The following is a 23,813-nucleotide window of genomic DNA, read 5'->3' on the forward strand; positions in this document are numbered from 1 at the left end:
CCCGCCGCAGCATGCCGCACCTCTGCGCTCAGCTGGCCTGGCCTGCAGGAAGAGACGAAGTCTAGAGGTTTTCTGTTTGTGGCCTTGCACCGAACAGATCAGGCTCTAGGAAAACAAAATCTGTGTGAAGTTCTGAAGTACAGAAAGAAGGTCCCCAGTTGTGTGACGCTCAGAGACCACGAGGGCATCCAGGCTGGGTCAGAGACGAGCAGGGGTGGAGTCAAAAGCAGCTGCAGGTGACCAGGAGGGAACCCCTTGTGGGAACGGTGTTCAGGCCCGGGAGGGAGAGCGTGCAGACGGGGAGTCCTGGGCGCTGCCTGGGATGGGACAAGCCCACTGTTGGGAGGGAAGGGTCCGCGGCAGCACAGACAGGGTGAAGCCCCGGGCACAGACCCCTCCTCGTGGCCAATGGAAGGTTTGGGGGAAACTTAGGGAGCGTGTTTTGGGATTTAGGGGCTGCGGTTGGGTCGCAGAAGCGTCTGGGGGTCGGAAGCTGCTGTCAGACCGTGGGCCTCCTTCCCTCTGGCTCCAGCCCCCCTGACTGGATGCAGGTGCCTATACTTCTGGGGCCTCTCCGCACAGTTTTGGGGGTCTGCTTTGTTTTGTTCTCATGTGTCTATCAGCCTGTCGTCCATGCCACAGCAAGTCGGTCTCTGGGACCCCCGAGGAGGCCTGCCACCGGCCAGGCCCTGCCCTCACCCTCCCTGTGGGGGCCCGCTGCAGGGGTGTGGGAGAGGGCCTTCAGGTAGGAAAGGGCACCCCTGGAGGCCTCCCAGGCTGGGCGGTCCCTGGGGCAGTCACCCCAGGGCAGGGCAGAGCCAGGACGTGTCCCATTTCATGCCTCACGGACAAGTTTTGGCACTTTGCTCAGCAGTGTGAGGACTTGGTGGCTCATTCCAAAGAAACCCTGAGTGGCAGTTTGGTGCTGTTTGCTCATTTTGTCTCCGGTGCCAGATTCAAGTGTCTAGTGCCGCTGGTCCAGGGGGAGAGCCATGAGTCGGAGGCACTCCTCTGCCATGGAGCGGGGAGGGAGGCCACTGACCGTGGTTGGAACACTGTGGTAAACAGCAAGTATGATGACGGCCACTGGGCCCGGCCCGCTTCTTAAGCGATCTGTCCGTGGCAGATACCCTTGATTTGAGGCATCCGCCTGGCAGCCAGGCGAGGGTGTGGATGCTGCTGGGGCTGGTGATCCATGCCCTGGGAGGGCGGGGGCGTGCTTTCCTTAACGAGGCCTGGGGACTGCATGAGATGCCCGGCCCTGCAGGATGGGGACTCCTGCAGATGTGTGTGGCATGAGAGCAGGACATGGGTCATCCCCGGCTTTGCAGGTGTGTTGCCCATTCAGAGCCTGGGAGAATGTTCTCCCAACAGCTGGGGAAGGCCATGTGGCTCTCCACTTCCACCCCTGACCACCTGGAAGCTTCCCCAAGTAGTTCTGGGGCCTCAAAGCCGCCTCTTCCCAAGCCTTGACTGAGGACAGTAGTCCTGCAGGGAGGGGAGACCTGCCCTCATGCCCCCTGGGGGTCTCCTGGGGGCCCCCTGTGTCCCCAGCACTCTCACTGCCTTGTGGCCTGACGGAGGGGGAGTGAGCAGGGCTGGGTGGAGGCGCAGCCATCAGCCATCTGTGTGGTGGGCTTCAAGGGCAAGGCGCAGGCACTGGGGGGGGAGACTCAGGGGACCCCCCAAGGATGGACAGGGCTGTGGTGTGAGTGAGGTCATCAGACCTGTGGCCCATGCTTGGCCGCAGCTCTGCACTGTACTGGCTGGTGTGAGTCTGGTGTGAAGGGCGCCGAATCCAGTCGGGTTTTGTTTAAAGGTTCACGCCTTGAGGGCAGGGAGTCTGCCCTGGACGCTGTGGGTGGTGTCCAGTGAGGACGTGGAGACTTCTGTGGGCCAGTGTTGCTCTCCGGTTCTGAGCCTGGTATCTGGTGGCCGATGGCCCTGGCCCTGGGTCCCCGATGAGGTCTGGGGCCCTGATCACAGGCCCAGGCCTCCTTCCTCCGGAGGTTCCCAGCAGGCAGCTCCTGTGGCTGCCTGAATGCTGCCGGCGTGAGGATTGCACGTGGGGATGTGGCCGGCCCGCCGAGCCCATGTCCCGGGGCTGCGGAGACCCAGAGGGGATTGCAACCACCGGATCCAGACGGGGAAGTCTGTGCCTTACCTGGTGCCCGCACAGTCCCAGAGCCTGGGATCCTCGCTCCCTCGTGCTGTGGAGCCCCCAGAGGGCCCTGTGCCCGCGGCAGGGTTCCGTGTCAGGACGCAGGCGGGCAAAGGCCCTTCACCGCTGCTACGAGGAGACGGCTGGCCCAGACCGCTCCTGCCCAGCCTTTTCGTTTTCACTTGCACACGGCAGACCTCACCAGAACACCCCCTCCCTCTCCCCGCAGAGGCATCAGCCTCCGAGCACACAGGACAAACTGAAAGGAGAACAACTCAGCCAGAGCCTGGGCTGACCTTCGCGCGCTCGTCACACACAGCGGCGTCTTACCTTCCCCGGCAAGGGTGCAGCGCACCCTCAGGGAGGGTCCTGCTCTGTTGAGAGGCTGGGGCGGGAGCCTTGCTGAGTGACCTTGGGGACTCCTGAGCCATCCCTGGCCATCCCGTTGTGCCTGCCTAGCTCCCTGAAGGGCCAGCTCGTCTGCCCTCCAGGCCGGCACTGACCATCAGGTTGTGCCCTACACCACGGACGGCCTTTGGGACTGCGGGGCCTGGTGCCTAGTGGTGGTCTAATGACAAGCCTCTCCCTGTCCTGGTGGACGTGGGCTCCCAGGTGAGGCAGCAGCACCGCATTGCAAGGTCCAGCCCCGAGTCCCACCTCTGTAGACAGGTCCCCTTGTACGTCCCCCTCTGCGTCCACCACCAGTCCGGTCATGGAAGCCACCTGAGATCTGGGATTGGCCTCAAACCTACAAAACAATGTATCTTTTTGCACTTGGAAAACAACCTCCCGTGGGCCTAGTGGCCAGGCAGGCTGGCGGCTCCACTGAGCTCTCCGGGCTGACTCGTAGCCGGTTTTCTGCCTCACTCTGCAGCGGGGCTGCAAAAGCCTTTTGTTTAAATACCAAGTGGTGTGCTTTGCTTTTTTTCTGTTCTTTTTTTCTCTTTTTTTTTGGGGGGGGGGAATACGCTTTGAGAGACACTCACTTCTACCTGAAGCTTGGGGCCTGGTCCTGCACCTCTGCCCCTCGGCGAAGTTCACGTGAACCCACACACTGACTCGGGGCGTCCCGGTTAGCCCAGGTGGCCAGTCCCCTCTCTGAACCGCTGGCCTCTGCTCCTCCTTGCACACTGATGACTTGTGCTTAGTGTGGTGGCCTGTCCCCCGTGTGTGCTGTCCTGCCTAACCCTGTGGTCTTGTGTCGTTTCTTCTTCCCTTGCAGGGTCTGCCTTGAAGCGTCTCTGTCTAGGCAAAGAGCACAGCAGTCGTAATTATCGGGTTTTTTACCCCTTGTCCGCTCTCCATCGCATGGGCTTTCGTGTGGCTAGTGCGCATCGGGGGCTCCGCAGCCAGCGGGCAGGCGTGCATCTGCTCCGCGCCCACCTACCCAGGGCACCGCTTTCCCTCGGCCTGGAGGGAAAGCGACCCGCGGGTGCCCCCTCGCGTCTCCATAGCTCCTAGAGTCTGCGTGTCCTGGTCAGTTGACACGCACTCTCCTTGCCCGGAACGTCCACACATTACCAATCATTAATTGGCTCCTTTTCCAAAACCGTAGGAATGAGTTTGTCCTTGAAGTGCTAAAGATGCGTGTCCCCGAGGAGAGATGCCGGGATGAAATGGGGATCAGTCCACGTGGGCCGCCCACCACTCTCACCTTACACCATTTTTCTCCTCCTTTCTTTTTTGGCTGAAACATTCATGTAGAAATAGCTCTGTGTATGTAAATTCCATCACTAATGTTTAACTGTTTGTGTCTGTGCTTTTTCATTGCTAGCCACTGTAACTACATTTTGTAACGGCTTGTTTGAAGAGATGGTCATTATGCTGTTTTTTTAATGCAGAAGAACTGCCAGCCAGGAACTGTATGTTGTGGTCGGGTGGAGGACACAATTTAAACAGAATTAAAAAGTCCCATTTTGGTCATTTAAAAGTAACCTTCCAGTGAGGTGGGTGAGCGTGTTGTCTTCACCAAGCTACAGCTGAACTACAGTCCCCAGGCCTTCTTGGCGTCCGGGCCTCTTGGTTCCTGCTCCACCCCGCAGATGGCTCCCAACTTGGGGGCCCACAGTGGAAGGCTTTGAGTGTTTGTACCCTTTAGCAGTACCTTCCCTACATGTGCTGGTGAGGAGAGGCACAATTTTGTGTCTTAAATTCTAGCTAGCCAGCATTTTCCCTTCGCTGGGTGGACAGGGGCTGCCGTGGGCTGGGTGCTCTGCCCACAGCATTGACACGTTTCCCTGGAGTCCTCGTGTTCAAACACAGAGGCCTTGGGATTCTGCCCCCAGTTTTCTGAGCTCCCTCACATACGAGTCTGGGGGTCCTAGGCAGTGTGGACACAGGGTGGATGCTGAGCAAGCCTGCCAGCTGCTTGGGTCCTGTCCTTTGGCCCAGCTGCCTGGCATAGCCTGGTCCCCTGTAGAATGTCCCAAAGTGTCTAAAACTGGCACATGGACCCCTAAATGCAGACCATCTCCTGAAGCAAGGTGTTGCCTGGCCTAAGCAAGACCACTGTTTGAATGACTGCAGCTGGCTGGTGGCGCCGTGTGCAGTGACACCGACCTGGCCTGTGTGTGCTTCCCCAGGGTCCTCCACCAGCAGCCTGGTCCCGGGCCCTGAGCCGGGCCCCCAGCCCACCTTGCACGCCCAGGCACAGGCGAACAACAGCAACAACAAGAGAGGCACCTTCACGGATGACCTGCACAAGCTGGTGGACGAGTGGACGAGCAAGACGGTAGGGGCCACCCCGCTGAAGCCCTCGCTCAACCAGCTGAAGCAGACTCAGAGGCTGCACGGCATGGAGGCCCCAGCGGGCTGGTCCCCGGCCACTGGCGAGGCACGGGCTGTAAGTGGGGTGCCGTGGGCAGAGGCCGCCGCGGGGGGGAAGGGATGGGGTGGGAACTGCCCCTGGCGTCCAGTGCTACCTCTGGTGTGCCTAGCCTGCGTGGGGTGGGGTGAGGAGCGGCCACCCAGGGCTCGGTCGTGTCATGCGTTCCTGTGACAGGGCCGGGCCTACTTGACAGCCTCCCTGGAGGCACATTCCCTTCTCGGTCTTGAGTCTGTGAGAGATTGTGTTACTTCTTCCTGCAGCGTTTAGCAGAGTTTACTGGAGAGCCCATTGGCCTGGGAGTCTTGTTTGGAGTGTGGAAGATTCCCCTGTGGCTTTTTATTTCAAAAAATAGAGAAGTGTTGGAAATTGCACAGTGAATTTTAGTGTGCCCCTGGCTACATGCTGGGGCTGACATTTTGCTGTCTTTCTCACATTTTTCCATCCCCTGAGGGTCAATTTCCTTACAACTTCAATTTCTTTGATACTTTTAGTGCACTGGATTTTCTATTTTTCTCTTTCTGTTAAGCTCTGCTTTTCTAACATTTGGTAGATACCTAAATTTATCTTAAGCTTTCAAATTAGTTGGCATGAAGCTGCTCATAATATCCTATTTTCACAGTTTGCAGGGATGTCTTGCTTTTCACTTCTGATGATGGCGATTTCTGCACATGTGCTCCCCCTCCCTCTCCTTGTGCCGCATCCTTAGGGGTTCATAAATTTTATCAGCCTTCTCAAAGAAGTCATTTTGGCTTTGATGGTATTCTTTATGTACCATCAGTTTCTCCTTTTATCATCTCCTTCCTTCTATGTTTGGGCTACTGTTTAGGTTCTAGACAGTTTCTTATGATGTGCAGGTCATTCGTTTCTGGCCTTTCCTGTTTAGTAATATAAGCATTCAACCTATAAAAATTCCTCTCATTCTAGCTGCATCCTAAAGGTTTTGCTGTGCAGCATTTTCTTTATCCCTCAGTTTTACTGTTTTGTAATTTCCACTGTGGTTTGAAGTAATATAGTTATTAATTTCCTCATAACCTTTTTTATTACTGCTTTTTTTTTTTAACCCAAGTGCACTGTGATAAGAGAACAAACTTGTGGTGTTTTTGGTTCTTTAAAATTTGCTGGGACTGGCCCTTTGTCCCAGTTGTCAATCAGTCTTGCGTGCGGATGCCCCAAGTGCTCGAGGCTGCCTCTGCATTCCCGCCACACACACTGTGCCCTGGCCTCCCCCTCTCCTGTGAGTGGTGAGTGACAGCAGCAGCTCTAGAGCCCGAACTCCTCAAACCCACTCTCTGTTACCCTGTGGCAGAGTTGACAGCCTTGTGGGGTCTTTCCCCTGAGTCCCGGTGGGCAAGTCTCTGCTCAGCCCCTTGGACTCCAGTGCACAGAGAACCTGTGCAGGGCCGGGCCCTGTCTGTCAGCTCACTACGCCCCTTGTTCTAATGGCTTGGATTCTTACAAAGACTTTTTAAAATATTTTTCTACTGTGGTAAATCTATATAGCATAGATTTTACCATTTCAATCATTTTTAAGTGTTCAATTCAGTATATACGCAGTGGTGTGTGACCATTACCACTATCCATTCCTAAAATTTCTCCATCATCCCAAAGAGAGAACTCATTAAGAAATAACTCCAGTCCTCACCTCTGGTGCCACTAGTTTTACAGCCTATGTTAACTTTTATTCTACTTTCTGTGAATTTGACGACACTAGGCACCTCGTATAAGTGGAATCATATAGCCCTTTGCTGTCTGGCTTATTTCACTTAGCAAAATGTTTACAAGGCCCAGTCATGCTGCAGCAGAACTTCACTCTTTTGGGGAAAGAAAAGTAGATAGAGAATATGGTCAGCAGTATTGTGGTGAGCATTTCGTGATGTATATAGATCTTGATTCATTATGTTGTATACCTTTTAATATTTAATATTAAAACTATAATTTTATAAAACTATATAAAAACTAATTTAATATTTTACATCAACTATACTTAAAAGTTTTTAAAAAGTAATTCATTTTTCCCAATTTTCAAACTGTAAAGTACCTGACATAAAATCTGCCATCTCAACCATTTGTTAAGTGCTACCTGAAGTGCATTAAGCATTAATATTGTCCAACCATCACCACCGTGGGTCTCTAAAATGTTTTCATCTTGCAAAAAACTCTGTCCTGATTGGAAAAGAACTCCCCATTCCCCCCCCCACCCCCTCCTCAGTCTCTGGAATCACCCCTCTACTTTCTGTCTCTACCGATTTGACTCCTATTGGTCCCTATATAAGTGGAATCCTCCATTACTTGTTTTTTTGGTCTGGCTTATTTCATGCAGCATAATGTCCTCAAGGTTCATCCATCCTGTAGCTGGTGTCAGAACTAGAATATTGAAGAATCATTCTGTTGAATATAGAATTATTGGCTGACAGTCTTCTCTTTTCTGTACTTCAGGTATTTCTTTCTGCCCTCTCTCTCTTCTCTTGAGACTCCCATAATGTGTACATTGGCCAGTTTAACAGTATCCCACAGATCCTTCAGGCTCTCTGTATGTTCCTTCATTCCTCTTTTTTTTTTTTTTTTCAGGTCCTCACTCAGGATAATTCCAATTATATGATCTCAAGTTTGCTGATTCTTTATTTGCTGCTCAAGTCTGCTGTTGAGCCTCTCTAGTGGATTTTTAAATTTGTTATATTTTTCAGTTCTGATATTTCTATTTGGTTCCTTTTATAGTTTGTCTTTTTATTGATATTCTCATGATGGTTCTGCCTGATTTTCCTTATTTCAGTTTGTCCATGGTTTCCTTTAGATCTTTGAGCATATTTTTAAGTTTGCTTATTTATTTTGAGAGAGACAGGGGAGAAAGGCAGAGACAGAGGCAGAGAGAGAGAATCCCAAGCAGGCTCTGCGCTGTCATTGCAGAGCCCAGTGTGGGGCTTGAACTCCTGAATCATGAGATCATGACCTGAACTGAAATCAAGAGTTGGACATTTAACCGACTGAGCCACCCAGGCACCCCTCTTTGAGCATAGTTAAAATATCCAATTGAAAGTCTTTAGTATCTAGCCTTTCTCAAGGACAATTTCTTTTAGTTTTTTCTTTTTAATGTGCTGTATTTTTCTGTTTCTCTGTATGATCTGTGAGTTCTCATTGCAAACTGAGTATTTGCATATTATACAAATTGTATACAAATTATACAGTCCAATTACTGACTGTGGAAATTAGATTCTCCTCTTTTCCAGTATTTGCTAGTTTTGTTTGTTGAAGGCTTAGGTTATATTAGCTTCAGATTTCCTTGACTATCAGGAGCTTAAACACCTCTCCCAGTCTTTAACAGATTGGCTCATGGCTAGGAGAACTCCTTCAACACTTAACCAGGCCATTTATAGTTTGCCTATGCCTTCACTTTTGCTTCCATTGACTAGTGGTGAAAGCTTAGGGTTTTCTGGTGTGTGTGTGTGTGAGACAGAGACAGAGAGACAGAGAAGACAGTATATTCTGCCTTGGGCTTGCACATGGCTTTCTAAATTCCTCAGTACACATACTTTTCAGTGTCCTCATTTCCCAAAGAAACTCTCCCCTATGCTTTTCTACTCAGGCTTTTAGGCAGTCTATGTGTATCTTGATTGTAATCTTTGGCCCCAAGCAACTGCAGATTTTTTTTTACTTGTTTATATATTTATTTTTAGAGTTTTTCATTTTTTTTTTTTAATAGTTTATTGTCAAGTTGGTTTCCATATTAACACCCAGTGCTCATCCCCACAAGTGCCTTCCTCCATTCCCATCACCTCCCTTCCCCTCTCCCCCGCCCCGATCAGCCCTCAGTTTTTTCTCAGCATTCAAGAATCTCTCATGATTTGCCTCCCTCCCTCTCCCCCACTATTTTCCCCCTTATCCTCCCCTATGGTTCTCCGTTAAGTTCCTCCTAATCCTCCTATACGTGCAAACATATGGTATTTGTCCTTCTCTGCCTGACTTATTTCGCTCAGCATAACACCCTCAAGGTCCATCCATGTTGCTACACAGGCCTGATTTCATTGTTTCTCATTGCCATGAGGTATTCCATTGTATAGATAAACCGCATCTTCTTGATCCATTCGTCAGCAACTGCAGATTTTTAAGTTGCCTTACAATGTTTTTGAGCAATACCTGCCACTTTGTACCCTTAGAGAATTCCAAATATATACAGATATGTGTATCTTGTGTCAGTCCTTCATGTGGCCTTTATACAGGTTAGAATAGACATACACGACAAATAGTGAGTGAGATTTCTGCTCCCTCCAGAACCCAGGGCCAGGTCCCCACACTAGGAACACAAGCTGCCCTCTTTAAGACAGTTGTAAAGATAAGAAGAGGGAGTGCCAGAGGCTAGTAAAAACACCACAGTGCTTTCCTACTTCTAAATATTTGTTTTTTTCTTGATTTGTCTTTTACTTCCATTTCATTGCCATAGTTAAAATATCCTCAGCATTTAACTGTTTTCCGGAGTTCCGATAAAGTTAGTTTTGATGGTTTCTGGTGGTCTTTTCACTGCTTCCATGGAGGCATGGAATTTGAAGCTGCCTACTCCTTCATTTTGCTTATATCATTCTTAATGAGTTTTGTGTGTTTTTGAATATTCTTTCAGTTATTGAAAGAGGAATTTAAAAAATGTCCCACTGTGGTGTGGACTTGTATATTTCTTACTGTAGTTCTCTTGTATACATTTTGAGGGCAGGTTATCAGGTATGTTCATATTTCGACTTACTGGTTTCCTTATGAGTTGAACTTTTAATATAAAGTATCTCTATTGTGATTTTTGCCTTTAAATCTAGTTTGTCTGAAGTTGCTGTACCTACACTAGCTTGTGTTGGCATTACTGTGTACATGGTATGGTTTCCAATCCTTTATTTCTGTATCCTTGTTTCAGATGTTTCTCTTGTAAACAGCATGTAATTCTGTTTTAAAACCTTGAACATTTACGTTTAATGTAATTGCAGATACAGACGCCTGAACAATTTAGGAGTTAAGGGAGCAGACAACCTTGCTCAGTCAAAAGTCTACATATAACTTCCGATTCCCCAAAACTTAGCTGATAGCTTATTGTTCACCAGAAGCCTTACTGATTAAAGGTAAAGGTTAACACATATTTTATATGTTGTATTATACATTGTATTCTTATAATAAACTAAGCTAGAGAAAAAATATTAATAAATAATGTATTAATAAATACATTTATAGTGGTGCACTATAAAAACTCCGTTTATAAATAGACTTACACCATTCAAAACCATGTTTTCAGGGCCAACTGTTATGTTTTAGCTTAAATCCATCATCTTATATGTTTTCTATGTGTCCTATGTGTTTCATGTTCTTTTTCCTCTCTGTGTTCTTTTGAATTTGTTAGATATATTTTCTTATTCTTTTTTCCTCCCACAGTTAGCTGGGAAATTTTACTCTCTCTTCCTGTTCACTTAATGATTATTCTAAATACTTTAGCATACATCTTTAAATTATGTTTAGTTTTCTCACCAAATTCTCAGACAATGCAAAGGACAGAAAACACTTTAATAGCTTTTATTGTCCTCCTAACATGTTTTTTTTCAATTCTGTATAGACTTTCAGTCTCATAATGCATTTCTTATACAGTGGGTATAGGACAATTTTCTGAGCATTGTGACATTTTCACTGTGCTATTCTGTGGCTTCCTGTTGTTCTTGGAAATGAGCTGCCAGTCTTAGTTACTTTGAAGATAATTTTTTTCCTGGCTTATAATAGTTTCATTTAATTAGAATATTTATTTTGAGATACCTAAGAATATACATTTTTATTCTGCTTCAGAGGGCTCTTTGACCCCACAGTTTTACTTCTCGATCAAATGTGGATATTTTTCTGCCATTATATCTTCCCATACTGCTGACCCACTCTCCTTCCTTATTCTGATATTCCTGTCCATATATGAGATCTTTCATTCTATCCTTGGGCTCTTACATGTTGTTGTTTTAATGTTGTTTATTTTTGAGAGAGAGGACGAACAGGGGAGGGACAGAGAGGATCAGAAGTGGGCTCTGCAATGACAGCAGAGAGCCAAATGTAGGGCTCGATATCATGAACTATGAGATGATAACCTGAGCCGAAATTAAGTCAGATGCTTAACCAACTGAGCCACCCAGGTACCCCTTCTTCAGATCTTTTATTTCACTAGATTTTTCTGTCTCTACTGCTTTTAATCTTACTCATTGAGTTTTAAGTTTATTATTTTTAAGTTGAAAATCACCATCCACATCTGCTGTACTCTTTTTAAACATTACAGTGTAGTTAACATACATTATTAGCTTCAGGGGTACTGTACAGTGATTCACCAATTCTATATATTTCTTAATGCTCATTATAAATGTACTCTTAATCCCCTCACCTATGTCACCCATCCCCCCCCAACTACCTCCACTTTAGTAACCAGTCCCCCATAGTCAAGAGTCTGGTTTTTTGTCTTTTATTCTTTTGTTTTTTAAATTCCATATAGGAGTTAAATCATATGGGATTTGTCTTTCTCTGACTTTTAGCATTATACCCTGTCTGGCCCATCCAGTTTGTTGAAAAAGGCAAGATTTCATTCTTTTTTAGGCTGATTAATATTCCATTGTGTGTGTGTGTGTGTATATATATATATACACACACATACATACATACATATACTGCATAGTCTTTATCCATTCATCTATCAGTGTACGCTTGGGATGCTTCCACAGTTTGTCTATTTTAAATGATGCTGCAATAAATAGCATGTGCATATCATATATAGTTTTGAACTAGTTTTCATATTCTTTGGGTAATCTTTGGAATGTAGGGAAATTCTATTTTTAAATTTTTAAGGAATTTCCATGCTGTTACCATAGTGGCTGCAGCAGTTTGCATTTCCACCAACACTGCATGAGGGTTCCTTTTTCTCCACATCCTTGCCAAAACTTGTTTCTTGTGTTTTTGATTTTAGTCATTCTGACACATGTGAGGTGATACCTCATTGTGGTTTTGATTTGCATCTTCCTAATGATTAGTGATGTTAAACATCTTTTTATGTGTCCACTGGCCATCTGTTGTGTTCTTTGGAGAAACGTATGTTCACATATTCTGCTGATTTTTAATTAATTTTTTTTGGTGTTGTGTAACTTTTTATATTTTGGATACCAACCCATTATCAGATATGCCACTTGCAAATATCTCCTCCCATTACTAGGTTGCCTTTTAGTTATGTTGACTTTTTCCTTTGTTGTCAGGAAGCTTTTTATTATCTTGCTTTTTGTTTCCCTTGCCTCGGGAGACATTATCCAGAAAAATGTTGCTCCAGCCAGTCTCAAGAGACATTACTGCCTGTGTTCTCTTCTAGGATTTTTATAGTTTCAGGTCTCACATTTAGGTCTTTCATCCATTTTGAGTGATTTTTGTGTATGATATGAGAAGGTGGTCCAGATTCTTTCTTTTGCAGGTAGCTGTCCAGCATTCCCAACACCATTTCTTGAAGAGATTACCTTTTTCCCCATTGCCTATTCTTGCCACCTTTTTCAAAGATTGATTATATAATCGTGGGCTTATTTCTGAGCTTTCTCTTCTGTTCCATTGACCTATGTGAATACTTTTGTGCCAGTACAATATCGCTTTGATTGCTACAGCTTTGTAGTGTACCTTGGAAATCTGGAATCGTGCTATCACCAGTTTTGTTCTTTTCAAGATAGCTTTGGCCATTTGGGGTCTTTTGTGGTTCCATACAATAGAATTACGTGTCCTAGTTTTGTGAAGAATGCTGTTGGTGTTCTCATAAGGGTTGCATTAAATGTGTAGATTGCTTTGGGTACTATGAACATTTTAAAGATACCTGTTCTCCCAGTCCATGAACATGGAATATCTTTCCATTTGTGCCATCTTCAGTTGCTTTCGTCACTATTATAGTTCTCAGAGTACAGGTCTTTCACTTCCTTGGTTTAGTTTTTCCCTAGGTGTTTCATTCTTTTTGGTGCAGTCATAAATGGGACTGTTTTTTAAATTTCTTTCTGCTACTTCTTATTAGTGTATGGAAATGCAGCGGATTTATGTATATTGATTTTGTATCCTGCGACTTGACTTAAACAGTTTATCAGTTCAGTTTTTTGGTGAAATCTTTACAGTTTTCTGTATAGATTATCATGTCATCTTCCGTGTCTGATGACTGTAGCTAAAACCTCCAGTACAACATTGAATAAAAGTGGTAAGAGTGGACATCCTTGTCTTGTTCCTGATCTTAGGGGAAAGTTCTCAGTCTTTCCCCATTGAATATGATGTTAGGTGTGGGTTTTTCCATATATGGCCTTTATGATCTTAAGGTATGTTAGCTCCAAACCCACTTTGTTGACAGTTTGTTTCATGAATAGATGTTGAGTTTCATCATGCTTTTTCTGCATCCGTTGAAATTATCATATGGTTTTTGTGCTGTCTCTTGTAGATGTGATGTATCATGTTGATTGATTTCTGAATACGGAACCACCCTGGCAACCCAAGAATAAATCGCACTTGATTGTGGTGCATAATTTCTTAATTTTTCTTGGATTCATACTGCTACTATTTGATGGGAATTTTGCATGTTGTTAAGAGATACTGTCCTGTAGTTCTGTCTGTGATGTCTTTATCTGGTTTTGGTATCAGGGTAATAATGCTTGTAGAGGCCTTGTAGAATGACTTTGGAAGTTTTCCTTCCTCTTCTGTTTTTTGGATAATTTTGAAAACAGGGTATTAACTCTTCTTTAATTTTTTTTTTTAACGTTTTATTTATTTCTAAGAGAGAGAGAGAGACAGCGTGAGCAGGGGAGGGTCAGAGAGAGAGGAAGTCACAGACTCTGGAACAGGCTCCAGGCTCTGAGCTGGCAGTCAGCACAGAACCCGACGCGGGGCTCGAACCCACGAACTGTGAGATCATGACCCAAGCGAAAGTCGGACGCTTAACCAACTAAGCCACCCAGGCACCCCTTCTTTAAATGTTTGGTAAATTTGACCTGTGAAGCTATCTGGTCCTGGACTTCTGTTTGTTGGGAGTTTTTTTGATTATTGATGTGACTTCATTGTTGGTGATCAGTCTGTTCAAATTTCCTGTATTTTCCTAGGAATTTATCCATTTCTTCTAGGTTGTCTAATTTGTTGTCATATAATCTTTCATAGTATTGTTTTATAACCTTTTTATTTCTGTGGTGTTGGTTATTTCTCCTCTTTCATTTCTGATTTTGAGTCCTCTCCTACTTTCTCTCCCTGCCCTGTCTCTTTTGAGGAGTCTGGCTACAGGTTTATGGATTTGTTGATCTTTTCAAGGAACCATTTCCTGGCTTTATTGATCGACTTGCTGTTGGTTTGTTTTAGTTTTTTAAATTTCTATTTCGTTTATTTCTGCTCTAATTTTTATTATTTCCTTCTACTGTTTTTGAATTTTATTTGTTCTTTTCCTAGCTCCTTTCAATGTAGGTTAGATAGCTTGAGATTTTTCTTGCTTCCTGAGATAGGCCTATATTGCCATAAACTTCTCTCTTAGAACAGCTTTGGCTGCATCCCAAAGATTTTGGACTGTTGTGTTTTCATTTGTCTCCATGTATTTTTTAATTTCTCCTTTAATTTCTTGGTTGACCCATTCTTTGTTTAGTAGCATGCTATTTAGTGTCTGTGTATTTGTGTTCTTTCCAAGTTTTTCTCTGCTGCTGGATTTCTGCTTTCATAGCATTGTAGTCAAAATAGATGCATAACATAAGTTCAGTCTTTCTGAATTTGTTGAGCCTTATTTTGTGGTCTAATATGTAATCTATTCTGGAGAATGTCCTATGTGCACTTGTATAGAATGTGTATTGTGAATTTATCTTTTAGATTCATCCAGTCCAACGTACCATTTCAAAACCACTGATTCCTTTTATATTCTCTTTGGATGATCTCTCCACTGATGTTAGTAGGATATTAAAGTTATAGGACTTTAATATCCTACTATTGATTACTTCCTTTATGTTTGTTATTAGCTGTTTATATATTTGGGTGCTCCCATGCTGTGTGCATAAATATATATAATTGTTACAGCTTCTTGTTGGATTGCTCTCTTTATGAGTATATGTCCTTCTTTGTCTCTTGTCACTGTCACTGTTTTAAAGTATATTTTGTTGGATAGAAGTATTCTACCAACAAGAATACTACCGCAGTTTTCTTTTGACATGCATTTGCATGATAATGCTTAATCTGCAGGTGTCTTTAGGTATGAAATGAGTCCTCTGTAGGCAGCATATAGATGGGTCTGGTATTTTTATCCATTCTATTACCTTATGTCTTTTGATTGGAGTGTTTAGTCCATTTATATTAAAATTAATTAGTGGTAGGTATCTACTTACTGCCATTTTGTTACTTGTTTTATAGTTGTTTTGTAGTTATTCTCTGTTGCTTTCTTGCTGTCTTCTCTCACAGTTTACTGGCTTTCTTTAGTGATAGGGCTTAGATTCCTTTCTCTTTGTTTTTTGGCTACCATTAAGTTTATTTATAACATCTGCATAGGGCAGTCTGTATTACTGATGGTCACTTAAGTGTGAACTGATTCTTTACTCCTCCCCCTCCCCCATTTTAGGTATGTGGTGTCATACTTTACTTTTTTTTTTTTTAATCCCTTGACTGACTTTTACAGATATATTTAAGTTTACTGGTTTTGTGCTTCCTACTTTTCTTCTTCCTATTTATGGTTTTTCCTTTCCACCCAAAGAATCCCCTTTAATATTTCTTATAGGGACGGTTTAATGGTCATGATTTTTTTTTTTTTTTACTTTTGTTTGTCTGGGAAACTCTTTGTCTCTCCTTCTGTTCTTCCTGGGTAGAGTATTCTTGGTTGCATGTTTTTGTTTTCCTTTAGCATGTTACCTATATCATGCCATTCCCTTCTGGCCTTCAAAGTTTCTGCTGAAAACCTAGCTGATAGCCTTATGGGGTTTCCTTTGTATGTAACCATTTTCTTTTTTCTTGCTACTTTATAAATTCTCTTTATCACTACTTTTTGCCATTTGAGTTTTATGTTTGATGTGGACCTACTTGGGTTGATTTTGTTGAGGGCTCTCTGTGCCTCCTGGATCTAGGTTTCTTTTTCCTTTCCCAGATTTGCAGCATTTTCAGGGATTATTTCTTCAGATAGAAAGATTTTCTGCCCCTTTTTCTGTTTTCTTCTTATGAGATCCCTATAATGTGAATATTATTGCACTTGATGGTACACTTGATGGTGCACTTGATGGTTTGCTGAGTTCCCTTTGTTTATTTTCATTTTTTATTATTTTTTTTTCTCTCTCCAGTTTTTCAGCAAGATTGTTTTCTATTCCTCTGTCCTCCAGGTCGCTGATCGTTCTTCTGTTTCCTCTAACCTACTATTTATCCCTCCAGTGTATTTTTAATTTCAGTGATTGAGTTCTTCATCTCTGTTCTTTTTTAGGTTTGTCTTTGTTGAGGGTCTCACTGAGATCTTCCACTCTTTTCTCAAGTGCAGTGAGTACCTCTTTGATCATTACTTTACATTCTCTATGAGGCATATTACTTATAACCACTTTAGTTAGCTCTCTTCCTATAATTCTGTCCTGTTCTTTCATTTGGGACATATTCCTTTGTCTTTTTATCTTGTCTCTCTGTTTCTGCTTCTCTGTGTTAGGAAAGTCAGCTACATCTCCTGCTCCTTAAGGTAGTGGCCCTTATGAAGAAGAGGGTTCTGTAGTGCAGTGTTCCCTGTTCTCCAGAACCTGGAGCTGCAGGAGTGTCTCCTATGTGTGCTGTGTGCACCCTACTGTTGTGGCTAAGCCGCTTTTTCCTTCAGACCAATAGTCTGCAATGGTTCTTTGCCTGTTGGGGGCAGGGTATGGTAACCATACCCTGTATTGTCAGTGGGCCAGTCCAGAGCAGCCTTGGGCTTGAAATGCATCAGACCAGGCATCTGTCAGAAATGCAGTAGCACCAAACTGCAGGGTAGTTCCTCTGTGTTGTTTCCTGGGAAGCTTTTGTTGGTGAGAGGGACTGCAGTCAGACCAGATGTCTGCCCTTAGCCCACTGCTGGGACCACAGGTGGGACTGCTGTATGTGGTGAGCATCCCCTCTCCCTCGGCAGGAGTCACTTTGGAGTGGTGCTGGCCCATCAGGTCTGCCTGCACACTGCCAGACTCATATAGCACTGCTATGGATCAGCTCCAGCCAAGTGTATACTGGAGGGGCAGGACTGTGGGAGAACTTGGGGATGAGGGTGGGGTGGGGTGTGTGGTGTTAGGAGGGTTTGTGCAGGTCAGCTGTAGGAGGGGATCAGAGGCACAGAGGGTGTCCCGGTCAGAGGTAGGTTGTCTGCAGAAGAGTGAAGGGGTGGGGCATTCTATCAGCAACCCAGGTGGAGCATGTTCATGCTACACTGGTTTCCAGAGGTGTCTGTTATCTAGGCTGGAGGGTGGGGAGGAAACAGCGCCCACCAGCTCTTCTGTTCTTGGAAAAGTCTCCCAAATGTCTCCGCCCCTCCAGTACATGCTGTGAGATTAGTAAGTAAATCTAGAACGCAGGCGTTTTGCAGACCACTGCTTCTATTCTGTATGTCAGGAAGGCTGTTCGTTGTGCTAAGAGTAGGGGTCAGTTTCCTCTCACCCTCCAGGTTTTCCCAGAGAGGAGCTGGCCATTTTTGAATTCCCAGGTGTGCTGCCCTGCTGATTTGAAGCACTGGTGTAATTCTGCCCCTCTGACTTTAATGTGGGTTCTCTGTGCCTGTGGTGAGGGTCTTTTCCTCTGCTCTCGGCAGGTCTGAGGCACCCCTCTCTCCTGCACAGTCCTGAGAGTCTGTTTGGATCTTGACCATGTCCCCACCCTTACTGCCTGCTTCAGTGTGACCTCTTCTCTGTATTTTGCTGTGGAGTCTGTTCTGCCAGGCTCCGGGTCACTTTCTGGGTTATTTATACTCATGTGGATGTTATGTAGGTGTAACCTGGGATGAAGTGAGCTTAGGATCCTCCTACTGCAACATCTTCCCGGAAGTCTGCTGTATTCTTTTTTATAAATTTCCAGCTTTCTGTCAAAATTCTCAACCTTGTCCTTCAAATAGTATTTTACAGTTTCTGTTTCACATAGTCTTCCTTTTATATTGCCTTGTCTTTTGGCTTTTTAAGGTGTGTGGAAGGTTGTTTTTTAAAATTTATCTGTAAAAAGAATCAGAGGCCCAGAAGTTGGTTTCTTATATTGTTTTCATTTGCTTTTGAGATCCTTTTCACATTCTTATTGGCCATCTTTTGTAAAGTACCTGGTCAGAGATCTTTTGAAAAGTTGAATTCTCTATTGATTATTGATTAGTGAGTTCATTATATACTATGGATACAGTCTACCAGTCTGTGGCTTATTTTTTCATCGTTTTAATGGTGAACGTGAAATGGCAAAAGTTTCAATATCATTGTGGTCCAGTTTATACAATGATTTATTTTTGTTTGTTTATATAAGGAATCTTTGCCTCTTTCAAATCCAGATAGTCTCTTATGTTCCTGTGTTTTTTCCTAGAAACTTCAGTTTTAGCTGCTGCACTGAGATCAAGTTTTTTGTTTTTCCCTTGTGTGCATATCTGGTTGTGGTAGCACCTTCCTTTCCACACTGAATCGCACAGACGTTGGTCAGGTGGTCATGTATGTGTAGATCCATTTTTGAACTCACGGGTTTGTCCCACTGAGCCATTCTTTCATCCTTATGATAGTAAGTTTACTGTCTAGTATGGTACAACCTCCAATTTACTGTCTAGTATGGTACAACCTCCAACGTCAGTCTTCTTTAAGAATTTGATTTCTCTAGGTGCTTAATACTCTCATACACATTTTAGAAGTGGCCTGTTTCTATAAAATAGCTTTTGCTGGGATTTTGACTGAGATTGTATAGGGTCTGTTGATCAACTGGGTGAAATCTGACATATTAACAGAACTAAGTGTTCCTGTGAACATGGGATCTGTGTCACTGTCTCTTATTTTCTCTCTACAAAGTTTTGTAGATGTTACACATCTTTCTTTAAATGTATTCCTGTGTAACTGATATTTTGGAATGTGGATATAAACTGTATTCTTAAACTTCACTTTCCAGTTGTTCATTGCTAGTATACAGAATTCAGTACCTTGTAGTCTGCCATCTTGTTACATTTGCTTGTTAGTTCTAGAAATCCGTTTGTACAGGCTTTTGAGTTTTCTCCAAGCACATTCTTGTCCTCTGCAAATGAGGATGGTTTCCTTTCTTTTCCAGTCTATGGCTCCATTCCTTTTCTTGCCTTGCTTGGGACTTCCCACACAGTGCAGACTGGGAGGAGGGCGAGCTGCAGGGGGAGTGCTTCTGACATCTCAAAGCAGTGGAGGTTTGGCTGCAGATTCCACAGAGGTCCTCACAGATGGAGGAGGCAGCCTCCAGCCTTGGCTACAGTGCTTTCCATGAAGGAGTGTGGAACTCTTCAGCTGCTCTCCCTGCATCTGCGGAGAGCATCACACGGGGCTCTTCCTCAGTGTGTGATTGGGGTCAAGGGGCGGTGATACCCGACGGAACAGAAGCTGTACATTTCTGTGGCCAGCTCCACGGGGCTGTGCTATCTTTCTGCTTTATTAGCTATGCGTGCACCTTGACAGTTGAAGGCTGTACTCTCTTTGCGACCTGATTTCTGTATTCTTTTTTTCCTTGCTCACACTCATCTCACCAACCATCTCCACTTTCTCCTCCTCATGCTGCTTCTCCTCTGGGCTGTGAAGAGTGGAGGGCCTGCCTGCCACAGGCTCCTGGGCTGTGGTCTTTACATAAAGGTCCTGACCCAGCAGGAGGCCTTCGGGTGGGGGGTGTGCCGTCACCCACTACTGCATCCGCAGGGCTCAGGCCCCACAGGGTCTGCTCTGTGTGGACAGCTTGGCCACAGGGGTGGCCAGGCTGCAGCTTGAAGAGCAAGCGAAGGCACTTGGTGGCTCTCTGGCCCCATGCTGTCACTCTGGTGTCCGCCATTAGAAGGCATCCCACGGTAGGTCCTGGGGACTGCTCTCTGCTGAGGACAGAGACTCTGTGGGGACCCCTGGGGGGTGGGGGGGCGGCTGTTGGCAGCCACACGTATCTTCCTCTCTGTCTTGTAGATGAACGCCTCTCGTGGAGCAGCGGGGACACCATGTCTGGCCCCGGCGCCCAGCCCTCTAGCCACCGCGGCCATTCCTGGAACCACCCCGGGCCTGCCCACGCCAGGTACTGCCCTTTCTGGCCTACCAGCCCCACCCTGTGCGCAGCCTCTGGGCCAGTACGGAATCCTGCTCCCAGCTCCAGTGTCCTGGGGGCCCTGGGCAGCCCAGGTGGGCAGCCAGAGACCCACCCGGGGGCTAGGCTTGGGTGCAGCAGGCGTGCCTGCACTTCCTGTGTTCTTGCGGCCGCCTGTGGTCAGTGCGCCCGGTCCCAGACTGCGAATCACATAGCTCTCTCTTCCTGCTTGTCCACTGGAATACGCTGAACTGAACAGTTGGAGGAGCCAGGTTACGGCCTGGCCTCTGAGTCCTGCCCCGCCTGCCCATGGGTGCCTGGTGAGGGGCCAGTGTGGGCAGCAACGCTTGCTTCTTTTACTGCTGCAGACCCTGTTCCTTCTTCCTTCCCATGGTTTACACTTGCAACCTTCGCACCCACTTCCTGTACTTGAATCGATGGTTAGAACATTGTAATCTCCCTGCAGAAGTACAGTGCCTTGAATTCCGGCTTTTGTTTCCTGACGTAAAGAGATGTTAAAAAAAATCGTACATTGGAAAAGGTGTATTTCATTTTTATAATTGGCTTGTGCATTGATATCATTATTTCCCATTATAAATTGCAGAGATACAGTTTATAAATCTGAAGCTAAAGCTTGATTTCTGTTGTAAATGAGGCCTCTCTGGGCTTTTGTGGTCACAGATCACAGACGGACACCCCCCCACCCTGCAGCTGCAGTGCTCTGCATGCGGCCCAGGGACGTGTGGTTACTGGTACAGTGTGCTGCTGGCAGCAGTAGGTCTCTTAGTAAGGAGCAGCAGCAGCATTTGGCTGTGCAGTACCTTCCAGAAAGTGCTAGATGAGCAGGCACGCCCCCTTGATGCAAAGCCTGTGGGGCGCAGGCAGGCCAGCCACCCTGCAGAGAGGCCGCATAGCCCCCCGAGCTCTGGGTTTCTGCTGACCCTCCTGCCGCCTGCCCTCCCCCCATTGTTTCCAGTGAGGCCTGGGTCTCATTCTGCTGTGCACGTGCAGGCTGCCCTGCCTGGGGTGGGAGTACCCCTCCTGGAGATTTCAGTGGGCCTCATCCCGGATGGGCACCAGACAGCCCCCGTGGGAGCTGCAGTCCCTGCTCCTCATGGCCAAGATCTTTTCCACTTCCCATCAGAAGGTAGCTGCCTTGGGCTGCCTAGCTGTGAAAACTGTATAGTTCTGCTGTACTCTGGGACCTCACTAGACCTGGCTAAATTATTGTAAATGTATTATTCCATCAATTCAGTTAGAATTGAGTTTTCTAGGTGATTATGCAGGGCACGATGCTGTAGTGAGAGATTTCTGTTCTCTGTAACGTGCCCCCTCAGTCCCTTGGTGGAGAATCTCATGCGCCTGGTTCCTGGGGGTGGTGGAAGCTACCTTTCTCCTGTGCACCCCCTTCTTCACTGCTGCACCAGAGGTGAGATTTGGGGTCCCGGCCTTGTACATGGATGGTCAGTGGCACGGAATCCCCAAGAGATTGTGTATATGAAGGAGAAAAATAAACATTTTTGCCTGAAAACAGTGTGGAACAACATCTTTTCCTTACTCCCTGCCCACATAAAAGCTGAACCGGCCAGCCTCCTAGGCTATTCTGGCCGCGGCCTAACACTCAGCTCCACCCCTGCCCGGGACACCTCGCCCAGGAGGTTGGGGTGGCAGTGAGGGGCCTGGGGATTGAACGGTGGGTGCTGTGTTCCTAGCAGGAGCCACATGTGGTGGATGAGCTGGGTCAGGGGGCAAGAGTGGGATGTTAGGCAGGACCCCCGTCTTCTGCACAGGGTGCTCCCCAGGTGTGGCCTGGGACATAAGGACCCAGCTCTGCTGCCTCCCGGCCTGTTTGCTCGGCTTTCAACCACTCTGGACTTGAACTGCATGTAGACTTGCAGTGGGCTGCACCCCATGGAGGATGTAAGTCTCATCAACTAAATGGTGCCTGACCCCCGTCCATATTGGCTGAAGTTGCACGAAGCCAGGTTGGCATGACTCACCCCGTGGACAGAACTGGGGGGAGGGGGACTCCTTTACTCCTGGATCAGCATTGGGCTTGGAGGCTTGGGAGATGACGTGAACCCTGGAGCAGGTGTGGGTTTGCTGGGGGGCCCGTTTGCAGCCGACCCACCCTTGATGGCATCATACTCCATGGTCTGTGCTGAACGTGCCCTGTACACACACGAGGTTTGCGGTGCCTCTTGCCCCAGCCAGCTGAGAGGTGGTCAGGCTTCACGCCCACGCTCTTGGAGGGAGGGGGGGACCCCCTCTTCAGAAGCAGAGCACCTCAAGGCTGCCGCTTCTCTCATTGTGCCCAAGGAGCTTGACGTTGCACATGTGCAGGTGCTGGGAAGTCGCCCCATGCAGAAGCCGGAGAGATGGCAGAGGCCACCTGGGGCCTGCACAGTGTGAAGGTCAAGGGCCACCAGCTCTCTGAGGAGTAGGACTGTGCTGGCAACGCTGTTCCACATTCCAGAGCCTTGTGTGACCGAGCTGGGCCTGTAATCAGCTGTGGTGGTTTTGTTTTCTAGATTCTGAGAGTGAGAAGCCCGACTGAGCCCAGGCAGGCCAGCCCGACCCCGACGCCAGGCCCTGTGTCGTCACACGTGGAGAAGGCGAGTTCGCACCTCGTGTCCAGTTCACGCTGTTTTGTAACCACTTTCTAAGCATTTTTTATTCACAACTGGAAACACAAATGTAATGCAAGAATAAAGAATATTTTGGGGGAAAAGGGACTTTGGTTTTTCAAGCTCTCTCCTGTCCAGTGGCCAGAGACCGTGGGGAGAGAGCGAGGGGTGCTGGGGAATCTCCTGGGACCACGTGGCAGGACAATGTCTAGGACGCGCTTGGCTGAGGGGCTCCTGGGGTGTTTACATGCCACTTTGCAGTGCACCTGTTAGCCCAGGGTCCTTGGGTTGGGACAGCGGCAGGACAGGCCACACAGGTAACACGGTCCCCCCCTTGCAGAGAGGCAGCCTCCCCATCACACCCAAAGTGGCACCAGACCCTGGGAGGCCACGCGACGGTGCCCATCTCTGGTGCCTGCCCAGGTTTGGGCCTTGGTGCACAAAGCTCCTTTCACTTTGCTGACCTGGGGGCCTCTCCTGCTGTGTCTTTGGAGGCTTGACACTCCTCCTCCAGGCACAGGGTGGGCATCCAAGCCACATGCACAGAGGGGAGGCGCAGGCCTCCTGGCCCAGCAAGGCTGCACCCCTGCGGTGGGGGTCTGTGACAGCAAGACAGATGGGAAACCTGCAAGCAGCCTCACAGAGAACCACGCGGCGGTGGAACTGGAGGCCCACCAGGGGGAGGGGCTCAACTAGAGCCCAACTCAGGGGTCCCACTCCTCAGGACCAGAAATTGGGCGCTCGGTTTCTGTTAATCTTGGACTGCAACTCGGTGCTCCCTTCAGTGGTTTAGTGCGGGGCAGGAGCACCTGGAGCGTGCCACTGCTGGAGCCCGGACACTGCACATGATGCTGTGGTGGTCACAGTGATGTATGTTCACCACGACAGAATGCCAGCCTCTGAGACACAACTCCTGTCCCAATTGGTTGATGAAAGCAAAGCAGCACGGGCTTTGCAGAGGACATGCAGGCATGGTTTGGGGATATTCATGGGGACTGTC

At 46.9% G+C, this 23,813-nt stretch overlaps 1 protein-coding gene across 1 annotated transcript in view; it reads left to right on the plus strand.

The window, feature by feature from the left end:
• Positions 1 to 22,917, plus strand: part of WNK2 (WNK lysine deficient protein kinase 2) — a 122,549-nt gene extending 99,632 nt beyond the window's left edge. Inside the window, 5 exon segments of the mRNA XM_077773952.1 lie at positions 3,384 to 3,428; positions 4,744 to 5,003; positions 20,072 to 20,177; positions 21,524 to 21,615; positions 22,718 to 22,917. Of these exon segments, the coding sequence (XP_077630078.1) occupies positions 3,384 to 3,428; positions 4,744 to 5,003; positions 20,072 to 20,177; positions 21,524 to 21,615; positions 22,718 to 22,852 (638 nt within the window). The 3' untranslated portion in view covers positions 22,853 to 22,917.
• Positions 22,918 to 23,813: the final 896 nt, after the last annotated feature.

This window comes from Crocuta crocuta, unplaced genomic scaffold, assembly GCF_008692635.1.
Source record: "Crocuta crocuta isolate KB4526 unplaced genomic scaffold, BGI_CrCroc_1.0 scaffold866, whole genome shotgun sequence".
Taxonomy (NCBI): Eukaryota; Metazoa; Chordata; class Mammalia; order Carnivora; family Hyaenidae; genus Crocuta; species Crocuta crocuta.